Source organism: Schistocerca nitens, chromosome 11 (genome assembly GCF_023898315.1).
Source record: "Schistocerca nitens isolate TAMUIC-IGC-003100 chromosome 11, iqSchNite1.1, whole genome shotgun sequence".
NCBI classification, from domain to species: domain Eukaryota; kingdom Metazoa; phylum Arthropoda; class Insecta; order Orthoptera; family Acrididae; genus Schistocerca; species Schistocerca nitens.
This window is the reverse complement of record NC_064624.1, coordinates 50,919,515-50,939,133: the sequence shown is the minus strand read 5'-3', so window position 1 is coordinate 50,939,133 and position 19,619 is coordinate 50,919,515. Positions and strand designations below refer to the sequence as shown.

The window sequence follows — 19,619 nt, the reverse complement described above, 5'->3', positions numbered from 1 at the left end:
CTATATAATTCAAGTTATTGATTGTAAGTATGGCCATTTCTATTTTAGTCTCTTACACTGACAGCACACAGCATTCAGCTTAACTTTGCCACTGTGTTTACATTTCCTTATTATTTCCTTTCCACTGCATTTAACATCTGTTTAAGTAACTTGTTTATTTATGCGTTAACTATAGAAATGCATGAATAACTTTATACTTTTACATGTTGCTTGACTGACAAAATCTACAGTAGACAGCTGGTGGTGTTATCAGGGTATATACTCAGTGCTGAATGGGCCTGACCTATGCATGGGACTGTAGAGGTACATTCCACCATCAGCTTTGTTCACCAGCCTGAAAACACATCATAGTACCAATTTCAGAACATTAATATTATACATCTTGACTGAATTTTCTCAAGTAAGTAGTCAGCTCACAGAGTCAGTAATGCTACTGGTACACAAACTGAAGATAACAAACACAAGGCCAAAATATTCAATTAGCCCTTCCAAACCAATTTTATCATGGAATTTTTAATAAAGTTTCTCCTTTCAGTACCGGCACCAACATCAAAATGACAGATTTTGAGATGATCAATTTCTGTTGATTTTCTACTGTGTAGCCACTTAATAGAAAAAAAGGGCAACTGGATCATATGAGATGGCTGTACAATACTGCTCATATTACACTGAACTTGTTCCTTCTCTAACGGCGGTTTATAAATATCTCAGAGGCCATGAAAGTTTTCTACTAACTGGATAAATGCACCAATCAATCATGTTCTCAATGTCACCTGATAGATGCACATAATCATAGCAAAATGAAGCATGTGCATGAATAATGCTGTATGGCACAATTTTGAGTTTTTAGGAAATCGACAAAAACCATTAATAATATTATAGCAGATATGTATTGTTTGTAGATGCAGACTGCTGAAACTAGTTGGTTGTGCTTTTTAATATTGCGCTCAGGATAGGTTTTACAAAATAAATAACTATTAAAATGGAAAGACCGTGTATAGCAACTGATATACAGCATTACAGCAGATCACTCTTTCTCTACTGTAATGATAAGGTTGCCTAGAATCTGAAAGTTTTAAATAAGAAATTTATAACAAGATACAAACTAATATTTATTGTAAACTGATAACTTTAGTCTTAAAAAAGTTATAGAACATAAGCTTGTTATCAAGTTGAGACCCAAATCTGATACATTACACTCAGTTGGCACACTGCATGTTTTCATAAAATGCCTGTATTTTTATTCCATGTATTTCGTCACGTCCAATAGATCGCTTTTCTTCTCCTTACAAGTTTCAGTACCCCATTGTAGAGCAACCAAAAACCACAAGGCATCAGTATTTCTTTACTTCACATTCACCACCATGTTTCAAAGTAAAATGTCTTTCACATGGATGAAGTATACTTATGCCTCAAGGATCGTCACTGCATAACTTCAACCAGAGCACACCAGTAATTTTCAAAGCTGGTGGCATTTTGTGAACCAGCTCAATGGATCCTATGCCCTTTAAGTCTTCCATCACCTCCTGAAGTCAGTTTTGAATGTTCTACAGAGGCCTAAGCACTGACATGCTTCCATTCTAAAGGAGCCATAAATTTTGACACTTTTTTCCTCGATCATTGCAAAGTTCCTGTCACAAGGTAGGAAACTACGACTCGAACATAGAAACTTTTTATGTGGTTCTCCACAGTACTTTCAGTTGACCAGACAGAAATGAAATGCTAAAACTCTTCAGTTATTGCTCTGCCCAACATGGTGGTCAGACCATATAATTAGTTTGCATTCCAAACCTTCTTCAAGCATCACAAATTTAATTGGACAGGAAACAATTTTGGCTGAACCACACCTTGCACCAGATCCACCCTACATGGTTCATGACTTTGGTACTTAACTAAAACAGTCCAATTGTGGCATTTGCAGATTTTAATAGAGAATTTGTTTTATTATGTGATTCATAAAACAATACACCAGGCTGTGTGTTATCAGAAGAGGTGGAATGTGTAGAACATCCAGTAGTTTACGCTCAAGGCAGCAGAATTCTGCAGAATGAAATTATTCCACAATGGAGAATGAGATGTTAACCTTATTTATAGACTAACATATTTCAAATTTTATCTGTTATGGTAATACATTTAGACTAATAACAGATCGTGTGGCATTAAAATGGTTGTTGTGGTGAAAGAATCCTTCCCAATAGGTTGACATGATGGGCAGCAAGACTAAGCGAATTTGATGTTGAACTTATGCATGAAACTGAGTAAAAGCATGGCAATGCAGATAGCTGAAGCAGAAGAGTAGCAGTATTACATATTACTCAAAATATCAGGGAAATAAAACCCAAGTAGAAGTCTTAGATAGGAAAGTAGTAATGATAAAATGATTGCAGTCTGTAGAAGGCAGCATTTCAGCTAGGAGTAAATTTGTTACAAGAAGGTCAGTATATAAGGGTCCAAGGAAAGTATAGAAGAAACTAACACCAAAGTTGATGCTGGTTTTGGAACCTGAGCACAAACACTTGCCCATTAATTTGGAGTAGACACACCATCAGTGAGAGAACTGGTGGAAGAAAAGTTTACATTTACATTTCTGTAACAGTAGCAGGGAATCAAGCACATCGTGAGTGCTACATAATCTGTACGTAACTCTTCAAGAGGGAAGTAGTGGGGAAATTTGTAAGAGTAAAATCTCAGCAACTGTTATTAACTGCAAAAGACAAAGGAAGACAAGTAGAAATGGAGGAAGCAACATCACAAAAATGCCACTGGGAAAAAAATCACCATCTGTCTGGGTATGGTAATATGAGTGGGACAGAATTCCTGTACAGTGAAACTGTTAGAGGAAAAGGAATGCAATAAAGAAATGGTCAAGTCTGAATTGTACTTTCAGCAGGTCAACGCACAATGGTTATACTCTAGCTTTGTCAAGATGGTAGTACCAGCTAGTTGTTTCAAGAAGCAGACGGGTACATCAGAAAAGAGACTAGAATGGAAGGTGAATGCTTTCTTATTAAATGGAACAGCGTGCAACATAATGGGGCCTAATTCTGCCCGTCTGCCATGATTTCACAGATAACTCCCTTGAGTATTTCCCAGCTGCATTTGGAGCCCATGGAAATACCACCTACCACAAATCTAATCAGCTTGAATCAAACTGTAGGTCCAGAATTAATGTAATCTATAAACTCACTGCAGAACCAGCAGGAGGGACGAGTCTCCCTGGAAACCTTATTGCAGCATGTAAATTCATATTGTGAAAATCAGCATCAGAATGAGACAACACCGACTATTGTCATACCAACTACTGCAGTGGCACTTGTTCTGCTGAGCCTGGTGTTCTTTTGGAACATAAAAGACAAAGAACACGACTGAGTTCGGACCCAGCCATAGTTCAGATTACACTGGGTTGGATAACCCAAGCATAAAAGCAGCAGAATGAAGCAGAATGCACAGTGATATAGTATGAAGAATAATCGATTTATTTTTGCTTTTAAGTGCGGAGTATAGAGTTGAAAAAGAACTGTGCAAGAAGCATAGTAATTAAGTAAGTTCCATGGTGGTTGAGTTCAGGTGTAGGACAAGGGGACCTAAGGAAATGTATAACATTCCGTGAAAAAGTTAAGGTAACTAATTTGTAGAATGATATTTAAGAGGCAAAATAAGGCTGGAAATACTGGTCGCCAGTAGCTCTGGTGTGATGGGTAGTATGGTTTGGTCAACCCGAGGTACAGAGTCTTGATAAGAAGAAGGCCAATGTAGCATATCGACCATAAATGGTCAAAAAATATGCCAGAGCAGAAGTGAGTTGAAACAGAGCCATCTGCAGATGGGTGAGAGTGTTATGAATTACAAAGCAAAACATGGCCTACTTGCTTTACAAAGCAGAGCCAGCTGGGCATAGTATAGCAACAGCCAATCCTGCAACTTGCTAGATGGAAGCTTTTCCCCACTTGCCATCACAGAAGTATTTATAATGCATGCCTTAAACCCTTAACAAACATAGTCTGGAGCGTAGAAGTACTCAGCGGTTCGTATACATGATTCTTGTCCCACTATCACAGCCTATGCCACATGCCTGTGACACCCACAGTGACATTGCAGAATGCAGCACGGGGTCCACCATTCGAACACAAGACAAGGCAGCTTGCCCTGAGTGACAAGCAAGGTGCCTGCTCATTCTAGACATTGCCTTCTGTAAAGATGTGTCAAAGGTACACATACAGCAGGTCTCTGACAAAAGTCACTCTGTCAAAGCCATCTGCACACAGTTTGCCTTGATACAACACACCCAGCGGATGCAGGAGCTCACATGACATTTGCCGTGCAGTAATAAAGCGGTCTGTTGTGAGCTTACAGCCAAATAACAGTCCTCTCATCTGAAGTGACACATGGTCAGCCCTGCCCTGGACTTTGGGATACAGCTTCTGTCTCTATGAATTGTCGCCACATCCAAGAAACAACAAAACAATTCACACTAAGCTATCAGGCCACATCCATTTTTGACTGTCCTGCTTCCTTTCTTTCTATGGCCCTCCACTGCTGAGTCTGGTAGGCATATCCTCCGTGTCATACTGCACTGTATGTGGCTGTGTACATGGCATCTGTGGATGTGGGGCTACTCAGCAAACACTATCTCATTTCATAGGGGCCCCCGCAACATTGGTATAGTTGTCATATGGCAGGAATGCCACCTTCCATGCAGAACGTGACTGTACGGTCATCTGGTTAACAATTTGTAGGATTGTATTGTGAATTAAACACAGGACAAGGAAGTTGTGATTTGTTGCTTTAATTTTTGACCCCAGTGTAGTTTTGAGCATTTGCATTCAGTCCTCAATTTGCACATGTAGCCTTCTTTTTTTCAGTCCTCCTTTACTAGCAAGCCAATGACGAATGGCTCTATCTGGTGGAGGAGGACCAAAATGCCACTCAGCTGCTCTGTTTTCATATTGTTCTGCTTATGACATTACCTTCAATTTAGAGCCCACATCATATGAAACCTCTATTTTTTTCCACTAGGAAAGTACTAAAAAATACTCTTCTGCTTCCGATAACACAAATCACTAGTTCAAGTTCACTGGCACTGTAAACTGCAGTGACACATCATAAGCTAGACAGTGTTCTGGATCTGTGATGGCAGGGCAGGAGGGGGCGCGAGTTAGTAAGCTCGTGAAGCCCCACAACTCGTGTTCATCGCACCAGTGCACTACTGCTGCCAGTTGAATCCAGTGTTGCCAGATAGAGAGAGGTTTCCCACAGCATTGAATATATGGCCCCTTTTAAGCCTGTCAGGAATTTTAAATCCCTTTTAAGCCTGTCACGAATTTTAAATCAAACACTGGACATTTTTATATTCTTCTTCTGTAGTAGCGCTACAGCCCTTTGTGAGCCTTGGCTCCTTCAACAATCTTCCTCCACACTTCTTGGTTATTTGCTGCTGTTTTCCACCACCGGACTCCCATTTGGTGATATCCATTATTACTTCGTAGATCCATCTTCTTCTAGGTCTCCCTTTTCGTCTGACTGAATGGATCATACCTTTCATCATTTTCTTCGGAATCCTATCCTCTGCCATTATCTCCAAGTGTCCTAGCCATCGTATTCGCTGTGATTTCACAAATTTTATTATGTCCCTGCCTTGTATTAACTCTTTTAATTCGGCATTGTAGCATATTCTCCAGCCTTCTTCCTCCCTTATTGGCCCATAGATTTTGCGTAGTATTTTCCGCTCAATGCCTCTTAGTGCATTTTTATCGTGTTCTGTCAATGTCCATTCCTCTGAGCTGTATGTGATAACTGGGCAGACTAGGGAATTATATATTAGCAGTTTAGTTTTTCTTGTAACAAGGCTATTTTTGTAAAGCTGCATATTTGCAAAGTAAGCTCTGTTTCCTGCTTGTATTCTTTCCCTTATAGCCTTGCCAATACTGTTGTCATTAGTTATTAGGGCTCCCAAGTAGTTAAAAGAGGACACTCCATTGAAGCATATCCCATTGATTTTTAGGTTTTTATGGGTTCTTCTGGCCTCAGATTGTGACATTACCATATATTTTGTTTTGTTTTCATTTACTATGAGGCCAATTTTTAAGGCTTCTGTTTCCATTGCCCGGTATGTTACTAGGAGTGTATTGGTATTTCTTCCTACTATAGTAATGTCATCAGCGTATGCACATATCTGGCTAGTTTTCATAAATATGGTGCCTCTTTTGTTGATTTTATTTACTACACTATGCAGGGCTATATTGAATAGGACAGTGGAGAGACTATCCCCTTCTTTCACACCTTTATTGAAGTCAAAGCTTTCACTCGTTCTGCTAAGAACCTTTACTTTTGCTCTTGTTTATGTCATTGTCAGTCTGATTAGTCTTATTAATTTAGCACATACACCAACTTCTTTCAGTACTCTCTATAGTTCTTGCCAATTTATGCTGTCAAACACTTGTTTGAAATCGATGAATAGGAAATGCAGATCTATATCATATTCATAGAACTTTTTCATCATTTGTCTTATCACAAATATTTGATCAGCTGTTCCTCTGCCTGGTCGAAAGCTACACTGATATTCCCCTAGTATGCCTTCTGCACACTTCTATATCCTTTCGTTTAATATACTTGTGAAGATCTTATAAGCTGTACTTAGGAGTGTTACACCTCTATAGTTTTCACATGCTGTTCTGTCCCCTTTCTTATGAATGGGGACTATTACTCCAATTTTCCAATTATCTGGCACAGTTTCTGTTTCCCATATATCTGATATTAATGTGTGCAGTTCCTTTATTACAGCATCACAACCAGTTTTTATTAATTCAGCAATTATGCTGTCTTCTCCATGGGCTCGATTGTTTGTTGACTTGTGCACAGCCTGGGAGACCTCTTGTAGTGTTGGCTTTCTTGCCTCATTGGTTTCATTGTCTACTTCCAGCTCCACTCTTCCCTCCTGTGTGGCTGTCTATTCATCTTCTAGGCTGGTGCTTAGTGTATATCTTCTAGGCTGGTGCTTAGTGTATCTTTGAAATAACCTGCCCATCTTCCCACTACCTGTTCTTCCTCCCTTATTTTCCCATCTTTACTGGAACAGGCCACTGTTTTTGGTTGGAATTTATTCTTCATTTTGCCTATGGCATGAAAGAACTTTCTTATTTCACTCTCTTCCTTTAGTTCTTCTAGTTCTTGAATTTCTTCTTATTCCACTCTCTTCTTTCTCTTGCACAGTCTGTTAGCTCTTCTCCTTAATTCTCTATATTGTTCCACACTATTTCTGGTTTCCCTCTGTAGCACTTTTGTTCTTGCTCTGTTCTTTTCCTCTATTGCTGACCTGCAATCTTCATCAAACCATTCCTGGTTTCTTCTGTTCCTTCTTATGCCTATTATTTCCTCTGCATCCTTAATGGCTTTTCAAACCTGTTCCACCTTTCATCTACTCCTACTGTGGTCTCTTCATTGCTCAACTTTCTACTTAGTACTTCATCAGGGATGTTCAGTTTCTATTTCATTTCATCATCTTTCCCATTCTGTTGCCATTTGTTAGTGGCAGTTTCTCTCTCAAGACTGATTTTATCACAAAGTGGTCTGAATCACAGTTTGGTCCTCTGCAGCTCCGTACATCCGTAACTGATGTGGAGTGGCGTGAAATCACTAAAATATGGTCAATCTGATTGACTACTCCATTGGCTGCAGACTTCCAAGTACCCAGATGGATCCTTTTGTGTGGAAAGAGGGTACTTTTAATAATCATATTATTCCTTGCTGCGAATTAGCATAGTTAGTCTCCATTCTCATTGTTTTCTTCATGTAGTGAATATTTTCCAGAAACTCCATATGGATGTTCATTCCTCCCTATTTTTGCATTAAAATCTTCTATTACTAGCATCAGGTCATATTTAGGTACTGCACAGCATACTTTTTCCAAGTCTTCATAGAACTGTTCTTTAATTATATCCTCTTTTCCCTCTGTTGGTGCATGAGCATTAACTATTGAGATATTACTAAATTTACGTTTTAGTCTGAGTCTGCACATCCTTTCATTAATGGGTTCAAATTCTAGAAGGCTTTTCCTAACTTCTCTAGTTATTATAAACATTGTACCAAGTTGGCCTGTTCTTTCTTCTGGTCCACTATATACCAATGAGTACTCAGGTTTATCTATCTGCCCATTCCCCTGCCATATTATTTCCTGTGCCCTACAATATCATACTTAAATTTTAAAATTTCATTGGCTATTTTTATATTAGTTTTGAGTATAAGATACACCAGAAACTTTTAGGCAATTTTTCAAAGAAAAAAAATGTCTTACTCCATAAAATATGGTATGCTTTTGTTCTCTCTAAAATATAAGAGCAAACTGATGATGTTTCCTTGTGAGTGACACTCTTTGGGTCTCTCTGACCTGCCCTTCTTTCATAACCTTCCTGTATCTATTACTAACTCTTGAAGTTAAGTGAAGGCCAGCCATTTTGTCTGACAAATTTGTAGTTTTGAGCCATTCCAGAATGTAAGCTCGAGAGTAAAATATAATTTTCTAAGCTTTATCTTTGTTTTTGCCTCAGGTTTCATCTGTGATGTCTATTTTCCTGTCTGAGGAGGAAAAAGGCAAATACACTCCTGGAAATTGAAATAAGAACACCGTGAATTCATTGTCCCAGGAAGGGGAAACTTTATTGACACATTCCTGGGGTCAGATACATCACATGATCACACTGACAGAACCACAGGCACATAGACACAGGCAACAGAGCATGCACAATGTAGGCACTAGTACAGTGTATATCCACCTTTCGCAGCAATGCAGGCTGCTATTCTCCCATGGAGACGATCGTAGAGATGCTGGATGTAGTCCTGTGGAACGGCTTGCCATGCCATTTCCACCTGGCGCCTCAGTTGGACCAGCGTTCGTGCTGGACGTGCAGACCGCATGAGACGACGCTTCATCCAGTCCCAAACATGCTCAATGGGGGACAGATCCGGAGATCTTGCTGGCCAGGGTAGTTGACTTACACCTTCTAGAGCACGTTGGGTGGCACGGGATACATGCGGACGTGCATTGTCCTGTTGGAACAGCAAGTTCCCTTGCCGGTCTAGGAATGGTAGAACGATGGGTTCGATGACGGTTTGGATGTACCGTGCACTATTCAGTGTCCCCTCGACGATCACCAGTGGTGTACGGCCAGTGTAGGAGATCGCTCCCCACACCATGATGCCGGGTGTTGGCCCTGTGTGCCTCGGTCGTATGCAGTCCTGATTGTGGCGCTCACCTGCACGGCGCCAAACACGCATACGACCATCATTGGCACCAAGGCAGAAGCGACTCTCATCGCTGAAGACGACACGTCTCCATTCGTCCCTCCATTCACGCCTGTCGCGACACCACTGGAGGCGGGCTGCACGATGTTGGGGCGTGAGCGGAAGACGGCCTAACGGTGTGCGGGACCGTAGCCCAGCTTCATGGAGACGGTTGCGAATGGTCCTCGCCGATACCCCAGGAGCAACAGTGTCCCTAATTTGCTGGGAAGTGGCGGTGCGGTCCCCTACGGCACTGCGTAGGATCCTACGGTCTTGGCGTGCATCCGTGCGTCGCTGCGGTCCGGTCCCAGGTCGACGGGCACGTGCACCTTCCGCCGACCACTGGCGACAACATCGATGTACTGTGGAGACCTCACGCCCCACGTGTTGAGCAATTCGGCGGTACGTCCACCCGGCCTCCCGCATGCCCACTATACGCCCTCGCTCAAAGTCCGTCAACTGCACACACGGTTCACGTCCACGCTGTCGCGGCATGCTACCAGTGTTAAAGACTGCGATGGAGCTCCATATGCCACGGCAAACTGGCTGACACTGACGGCGGCGGTGCACAAATGCTGCGCAGCTAGCGCCATTCGACGGCCAACACCGCGGTTCCTGGTGTGTCCGCTGTGCCGTGCGTGTGATCATTGCTTGTACAGCCCTCCCGCAGTGTCCGGAGCAAGTATGGTGGGTCTGACACACTGGTGTCAATGTGTTCTTTTTTCCATTTCCAGGAGTGTAATTTCCCACATCTATTTTTTTGAAAGCTAGAAGTAGAGTTACAGTGATACAAAATACATACCTAATGTACTGATTAGTATGACACTTCCTGTGTACTGACTTGAACTACATAGATTATGTTACAAAATACATTTTGTTTTGTTACAGTGTTAAAGGAATTTAAATTCATCATGTTTGATGCCAGATATGGAACTAAAAAAGCTGATTTAGTTGTGAAATCCAAAGAAGAATTTAACATCAAGTATTCTTACTACACAGATGGTAGGTCACGAACAAAGTTTACATTTTTTGTTAGTTAACTTTAACCTAAACAATTTTTTTTAAAATGGTGCTGTAAAGCAAAGATTTTATGGGGGAATTATTTTGTGGATGAAACAATGAAAGTTTCATTTGCTGAATACTTTACATAGTAATACATCTGTATATGAAGGCTGGTGCGTTGTTACACATTATTAATACTAGCTTTCTGCTAATAATGGATAGTAAATTGGAGATATATATATTATTCCAAAACTGTAAGCAAATCAATTACAATTGGTTCAATGTAGAGAAAAAGACAAATTATCACAAGATTTCAGAAGAAAGGAAAGACAGCAACTTAGGAAATGTCTCAATTTAAAATAAAGGAAGAGGAAGAAAGAGTTGTGAAGAGTTTGTACAAAGAAAGTAAATGCAAAACGACTCATGTCACTGGAGTGTCATCATCAGAACCCTGTTTAGGTTAATACTAATCCCCCCAAAACTTTAAGAAAAGCAGGAAAAGATAGCTACATCCAGACAGCCCAACATGGAAATATGCAGTAACAAACAAATTAATTGTTCCAGCGGAATAACTTCCATAACTAGTAACCAAACATTAACAACACAAATTGAATAACACGGTTTCAGAAGAAGAGAAGCAAACAGCTTTTTTTTGTTTTTTTTGTTTGTTTTTTTTTACGGCGGAGATGACAATCGGTCAAGCACCTGACAGATGGGTACTAAATTATTTAAAGATCCTGAGAGTAAGATGTAGAGAGTTTTGCAAAAACATTAAATAGTATTTTCAGCTCAGGGAGCTTATAAACAAATTTAGGCAGGCATTCAAATGGTACAAATAAAAATTACTTTCATGCATTACACATTTTGTTAGTGTTGAACACACCTCAATGTATGTGTGAAGGTATCATGCCAACTCTGATTATCTGGTGAATGCACTGAAAAATGACACAGAAAAGAGCATTTTATCATGAGGTAAGGAGTTACTGGAACATGTAGACTACTGTCAATTCATGTGTACTGTGAATTCATGTATAAAGCATAAAAACTGTAACTACTAAATTTCACTCCAAATTAAATAATGACGCTGACTGACAAAAAAATAAAATGGAAAAAATGGACTGATGTTGACAGGCAACAAAAATATACAGAAGGTAATGGTACCACTGGTGATGCAGTGTCAGAAATTGATAAGCAAATGTTATATTTCACTCCTTCTTTAAAAATTCACAATCTGCTGAACTGGGGACATGTGCAAAATGGATCTCTCAAATCTGGAGATCTACAGACAAGCTTTGTAGATAATGTTTCTCTGATTAATGAAGACAAGTTAAACTGCTCATTCATCACATGAACAGGTTCAGGCTTCACAGGTTTTGCCTGGATGTTGTGGAAACATTTCATCATGCCATCATCACTAATGAGATCTAACACATGTTGCCGTGTGCTCATACAAATCAGAGCTGATGTAAAGAAAACCATCTCATGTCTCAAAAAAGTTGACTATCTGTTGAGATGGCTGTACTTCCCTATTGGAAAACAAGTACACATTATCCACTTTGTGTTCAGAAGTATTTAAAGCGGAAATGGACTGTTATTCTTTGCTGCATGTCGTGGTGAACTTGTGATGGATGCTATTGGTGGTGCAATGAGGAGAGGAGTGTGGAACCAGATGAAACACAGAAATGGTATGCTGACTGAGCTACAGATTTTTATAAATGTGCACAAACTCGGATTCAAGCAAAAACCATGTTTTATGATACTGAAAGATGGTTTCTGGACAACTGAGTGAGCATAACTTACATTCAGGTTAAACCTTTTGCTCATTTTCAAAACTATTATTATTTTCTAACTTAAGGTATCATAATATTCTTGTCGAAACAAGCTTTAAGTTTGAAAAAAAATCAAACAACTTCTCATAATTGTGGATGCAACCTATCAAAGATGTTCTGGGTATTCATAAGAACAAAATCATTCTTTCAGGGAATCAAATGCAGCAATTGAAGACACAATTGCAACAGATGCTGGCAAGCATGTGCATGTTAATCTGATAAATCCTGGATTGTTTGTCACTGTAGAAATTTTAAATGAGAAAGGTATAAAACAATTTCTATGGCATCTCTGAAAATGCAGAAGCTATGGTAATGTTTTTCAAACCCATTCCAAAGCCTACAATTTATTCACAAAGTACAAAGTGACAGCACTTTTTGTTAGAACTGAACAAATTTGAACATTAAGAAAATGAAGTATAATGAAAAATTGAAAAACTCATGTTTTAAAATTGTACAATTTATGTATAGTTTTAGTTTCTTAGAGTATAAAAAATTGCATTGAGAATTATGCTATTTGCATGAGTCATGTACCAAATCTATTGCGTCCGAAATGCAATTAGTTTTTTACTTTTATCTTTCAGATTTCAAGTTTTATGTACACTTATTGCATGCCTAATTTAACCCATTCCGTATGTATTTGTATTTTAAAGGAAGGGTGCAATTCAAACAATTTCTGATTTAAATATAATTCTAAAAAATTCTTTCAGGGGCTATCTTTAATTCCACACAACCAATTGTGTGAACACATTGTCAATCATTTAGAAAAGGAAACGTTAGTATAACAATTTATGAAACTCACTTTGCATATGTGTGATTGCCCAAGAGGAAACTTGGAATCACTCTATCCTCAGCTGATTTGTACTTTTTATTCAACTGACCTTTAATGAGTAAGTATACTGTTGTTTTCCATTAAGAAATAATTGTATCTCCATCCGCTGCAACTAACAGGCCTACTGATCATACAAAAAATTCAAATTATTTCCAACATTAATTGGTGGATATTTAGTAGTTCAGTCATTTTTACAATGATGTAAAATTTATCAACTACTTTACAGGTTCTGTAAATTCTTCATTGTATTTTCTTCATACAAAATTACTTTCAGAAGCATGCTCATATTTTGATAACCTACAAAATAGATCAATGTACTATCTGTGTTGTTCATTAAAATTGTCCACACCAATACGTCAAAACACGAATAATTAGCTTTCATGTTGGATGACTGTCACAACAGAGCTGACCCACACACTACTACTCAAAATGTTCTAAGAATCAATGGTGCACAGATTACAGTCATCTCTCAACAGAGCCACATCCTTTTATGACAAGAAAGTAACAATTTTCTGATATTTACTCAGCCACAACCTCACTTGGGGATCAGAACTATTTTGAGAAAGTATTAAATCCTTTATAAACTTGACAACTCAAGACAATAATATTCATCATTGAACACTTAGCACACATGCACTGAGTTAACTGCATTCGGAAAGATATGTACAATACCTAACTGTGTTTGCAATATCTGTACACAGACACTGGGCTCAACTGACCAAGTATTATTTTGAACATTGTACATACTGGTTAGACACAGACGAAAGGAAACAGTTTACCAGTAAAATGAAAAAAAAAAAAGTTATGCATATGCATCCATTTGCAGCAAGTATTTGATTGTTGTATGGTTCATAATATTTTTTCAGTAAGTTTAATAGTTAATAGACACTACAGATACAAATAAGAGAGACCTTAATAATCAATGAAATGTTCTCCTTCACTATTTACAGCAGTCTCCCAATGCTGGGGCGACTTTTTGTATCTGTAACTGTAGAAGTCACATGGTTTTTAAAGCGAAGAACTCGTTGAGCTAGGTTCAGTGTGCATTTTAATCTGGAAAGGAAGTTTCTTGAAGGTTGTTCAATAGAGAGCAGAAAAGGAGAAAATCTGCGAATGCTAGATCAGGTGAATAAGGTGGGTGTGAAATGATTTTAAAATCCAACTCATGTGTACTGTTTTTTTGTCAGTGTAGCATATTACGGGCGGGCTTTATCCTGGAGTAGTGTCTTCCTAGTCGTCCATGTACTGCATCTGCAACACATCTCAGTTGTTGACAAATTTCACCAGTAATCAGTGGTTACACCTTGAGGAAGCAATTCACAGTAAATCACTCTGGGTGAACAACATTATCTTTCATGGATGCTTTTTGTTGCTGCTTTGTTTGGGCTCAACCATTCTCTTTTTTTCGTTATTTTAGCACAAAGCAACCATTTCTGATCAGCATAATGATACAGGGCAGGAATGGTTAGTGTTGTTCACAAGCCAACTGATGACAATCAAGCACAGATGGACATCGATTTTTGTGATTTGTGGTACCTATACACCCTACTTTTGAGTCTTCCCCATTGGACGCAAATGTCAGAAGTTCATGAAATGATCAAAGTTCATCGAATTTGCCAGTTCTCCAGTACAATGACATGGATCACTGTGAATTAATGCATTTAAATGATCTTAATCAAATCCCAAATGTAAGTCACTAATAGCAAAACAAGTCTCATTAGAATAAAAAAAAACATTTTCTTGCAAAGCTCTGTCCAATGGCATTAAACACAAACAGGGCACAAATGTTTCTGACTGCCTCCACTGCTGTTACCCCTCTATAGAACCCAAGCAGATGAGTATGTCAACAGTGCTCCTATTTCTCAACTTGGCACTCCACTTTCTAGTGACTATAGTTCCACTCGGTATCTCCAAATGACAATATATAAACTCCAAGACCAACAGTGAACATGTCATGAAGACAATTTCTTAACAGTAGCTGAAAACATTGGGGAGAAAAAGTGACCATTGAAATGAGATCCATGGCACTCAGTCAGGAAGTGTATACTTGACCAGCCATCGATTTTATCAGATGAATGGTCAAATCAATCACAGAAGCAAGAACTCTTCTTGTAAAGGTCATAACCATGTAATTAGTAAAATATTGTGCTGACTTTACAGCATGACTGAAATATGCAGTAGAAGTGGAGAAAACTTACTGGCATCACATTACAACCTTGATCTCCCTTTACTCGAGGAAACTAGGGTTAAAAGAATTACACTTACAAGAACTAAATCTTAGCTTAGCAACAAAAAACAAAACATTCATAGTAGAAACAGCCAGGAGAATAATAGAAAGGAGGCACCAGCATGAGAACAAGTTAACCAAAAAGCTCATATCTCTCTGTCTTGCAATTCTAAGTGTTCCTCCTGAGTGTCAACTTGCAGGAATGCTTTCTAGCATGCTTTCACTCAGTCCTATCCTATAGGATAATCTTATAGGGCACTAGGATTTATCCTATACAACCTTGTAGTAGGAATGTGATGTGAACACCTTGCCCAAACCTCTTCATTGACCTAGGGAATCTTGCACCTACCTGTCACTACGGAACACTATTTGACAAGTTTACTGATTTGTTGACCCCATTTCAATTTGAAATCCAAGCAGACACAAAGGAATTTTATGCAGTGTGTTTCATTTAGTGTATGACCAACTGTCTACTTCTTCCAGCAGCAAGTCATTTCTGATTGCTTGAAAACGTACAAAATGAATCCTCGAGGGATAAGACTAACTGGTAGCTGTAACAATAATAAGGGTAATGTGCTGTGCAATACAGGACAGGAAGTTTGTTGGTAGTAATCATGATTTATTATTAAACATATGTAATGTGATTAACAGTATAGTGAGATTAACACTGAACTGAATCTGAAGATTAGGGAATTCTGTAACAAACCGATGGGAGTGGAAAATATTAGGGAACACACAAAAGGGTCAAAAACAGAAGAGATGAAAAAATGATCAAAAACATAATTTTTCATATGGGTGGTGTACCATTGCATACCTTCACGAAGGAGCACTTCTTAACAAGAAGGTGCCCGAGGGATTGATCAACTATAAGGGGCTGCAGATCTGACCTTGAAATTTGCTTCGTCTCTCAGTATGGTACCTTTTTTATTGGTGGGTGTTTCTGAAAGGCTCCACCTATGTGCATCCTCTTCCAACAACTTTAAACTATGATGCTACATGGCAACAGCAGTGAGTTTCCTAAACTGACATGATTACAAATGCATGGATGAAGTCTATCACCTGGATGCTTAAATGTGTTCGAAAGAGTTTCGATATTTGTGATCAATAAATTACGAATCTGATCCTAAAGACAGCTGTGAAAAGCACCTTGACGTTGTATGTGCACGCATATAAATTGTTCACAATGGGAAAATCTTCGTTTCTTTGTAAATAAAGGCTTCTCAGGTATCTATAGAAGTACAAAACTGACCCCAAGTCTGTACCTTTATTTATGACAAAGTTATAGCCTTGTGAAATCTGATGATTTTAAACACCCTGAGGAATTGCTTATACAGGTAGAATTTCTTTCAGTAAGGTATTATAACCTTAATTTGTCTTGATGAGTTTCAATAATAATAACCCAAAAGTTCCTAAATGCAATGTAACATATACCATACAGTTAAAAGGAAGTCACGCTTGATCAAGGTCCGCGTCAATTTCCATTTTTTACCAGACATAACGTCTGAGAAAGGAAAGAAATAATAATAAATTATTATTTCCATTTTATGGCCTTCATTGGACCACTCTCGCCAACTTTCTACAAAGAATTTTTCAGTTTCCTGTCAGCCCAGTACTTGTTCATTCTCTCAGGTCTCATTCTTCTGTCATCAGGAATCACCCTTCCTATTGTCTGTCTGTAGATTCTCATTTGCAGTCTGGTTTGTTTGTCTGTGAGTTTCCTGATTGTCAGTTTTGTTTCTTAGGTCTTGAAATGTAATCTGTAGCTCATCCATATCTTTCTTGCTTTCTGTAATCCACTTAATGTTGCACTTACTATTCCACAATTTTTCTATTGGCCTCCTGATGATTCTGTTCTCTGGTGTTCTTATTACATGTCCAAAAAATTAAATTCTTTCTTCCTGATTGTACTCATTGCCAGTTCTATTTCCTTGTAGACTGTTTCATTTGTAGCTACTCTCCAGTGTCTATCTTTCTGGTATGAGTTGTTGATGCACATTCTGATGATTCTTCTCCCTATTTTGAGTATTTTGTCTATTTCTGCGTGTTAGTGGTTTTGAAGATGGTTTCACTTGTGTATGTTATTTCGGGCTGAGTGACTGCTTTGTAGTGCTTTAATTTTGTTGCTATTGACAGGATCTTTTTGTTGTAGGTGTTCTTGGTGATATATTGTGTTGTAGTCAATTTGTTTATTCTGTTATGCCATGTTGGCTTTTCATGGAGTTCATGTGTTTTGATTTCTCCCAGTAATTCAAATTTATCTACAATTTTGATTTCTTGGTTTCCTATGCCATTTTTGTTTATGAGTGTAGGGTCAGTTAACATGATGACTGGATTTTCAAAGGATAATTCAAGACCAGTATTCTGTGCTATTTCCTGCAGTGAGAATTTCTTGTTTGGTTTCCTGAATACTGTTGGACAATAGAGCTAGGTCATCAGCAAATCCTAGACAATTTATAGTTATGTTGTTTTTGGATCTTCCAATTTGGATGTTCTTTGGGTTAATGTTGTACCATTTCATCATTATGTATTCTAAAGCACAGTTCAACAGCAAGAGTGCCAAACAATCTCCTTGTCTTAAACCTGCTTTTATGATGAATGGCTCAGAGAGTTCCTCCCTGAACTTGACATATCAAACAGTGTTGGTTAAGGTGAGTTCTATCAATTTGATTAATTTTGTATGGAGCCCAAAATTTCTTAAGATTTTTAACATTGAAGATCTATGGATACAGTCATGTGCTTTTTTAAATTCCATGGAGGTTATTACAAGAGGTTCATTTTGTTTCTTGTAATATTATATGGCTAATTTTAAATTGATGATCTGTTCTGCACAGCTTCTCCAATGTCTGAAGCATCCTTGGTATTCACCTAATTCTTCCTCTATTTGCTGTTTAATCCTCTTGTATAGGACTGTGCAGAAAATCTATGTGCAGTCTAAGAGAGATACCTCTGTAATTACCTGGGTTGCTTTTATCTCCTTTTTTGTGGAATGGGTGGATTATGACTGTGGTCCAATGTTTGGGAAACTTTTCTGTTATCCAGATTTTTGTTAGGGCTATGTGTAAGGATGTTTGAATTATATCACTGGCATATGTCCACATATCTGCAAAAAACATGGTCTTCTCTGCACGTCTTATAAGTTTTCATCTCTGAGTGCTGTTTCCACCTCTTGAATTGTTGGAGGATTCATGAGATCAGGTGGAGTCTTGATGTGTGTGTGTGTGTGTATTAATTGATACAAGTTCCTGGGGTTCTTCACAATTTAAAAATTTGCTAAATGCTTTTTCCATGATTTCAGCATTTACCTTGTCATTATGTGGCTTTTTCCCATCTTCCCTTTTCAGCATTAATGTGGCAGGGGCAAATTTTCGTAATTGTCTTCCAAACATTTTGTAAAAGTCTCTGAAATTGGTTTCATGGTAATTTTTTCTATTGAGTCGATTAGATCTTTCTGTGATTGTCTCTTGGTTTGCCTGATAATTTGTGTGAACTTTTGCTTGATATTTTTGAGGTTGGTTTCATCTTCTTCTGTTTTGTGTGTTTGAAATTTTAACCATGCACAATGTCTTCCATTATGAATTTTGTCATATTCTGAGTTCCACCAGACATGTCTATTAGGTCGGTTCAATGGGGCTAAATTTTCTTCTTGTTGCCCGAGCATTTTAACATCGTAGATTTTTCTGTGGAAGAATTTGTCCATAAATACATGATCCAGCAGCCATTCTCCTTTTCTCCAATCAGGATGTTTCCAAGTTTTACATTTGTTTGGCCTCCTTTTGAAGTATGTGTACTTTGAGATCAGTTTGTGTTCCCTACAGATTTCAGGAAGTCTTTGACCATTCTAATTTGTTTATGTGGAGCCTATTTCCCAATAATATCCCAGTATTTCTTTTCTCTTCTGAGTTGAGTATTGAAGTTCCCTAACAGGATCTCAACAATGTTAATACTTACATGGTTTATTGCTTGGTCAAGGAGATACCAAAACTTTTCCACTTCGTTCCTGGTCTTTGTTAGAAAATTCTTTTCATTAGTAGGGGTATGGGCATTAACGATGATATAAATTTTGTTACATATTTTTAAACTCAAAGTTGCAATTCTAGGGGAGGTGGCTTGAAAATCAATAATCAAATCTATAATTTTCACATTGACTATAAACCCAGTTCCAAATTGGGGACATTCTTTCATAAACCTTATTCCAGGTTTACCATTGTAAATTCAGTAGCCTTGTGATTTGAATGGTTCTTCTGTAGTATTTCATATTTCCTGGAGTCCTGTTTCTAAAATTTTCTGCTTCTCTAAGTCATCCATCAAATCTTTAGTTTTCCTATTTTAAGTAGAGAGTTAATACTATGAGTTGCAATGTCACTGATCTGATCTTTGATCCTGTTCTTATGAACTGGCATAAGAATGGGTGATTGCCAATGCAACAACCCATTGACACCTAAGTGGCTACCCACCG

General features: G+C 38.3%; 1 protein-coding gene across 1 annotated transcript in view; it reads right to left on the bottom strand.

The window, feature by feature from the left end:
* Positions 1 to 207: 207 nt before the first annotated feature.
* Positions 208 to 19,619, bottom strand: part of LOC126213122 (uncharacterized) — a 78,507-nt gene continuing 59,095 nt past the window's right edge. Inside the window, exon 7 of the mRNA XM_049940731.1 lies at positions 208 to 334. Coding sequence (XP_049796688.1) covers positions 317 to 334 — 18 coding nt within the window. The 3' untranslated portion in view covers positions 208 to 316. The remainder of the gene's footprint in view (positions 335 to 19,619) is intronic.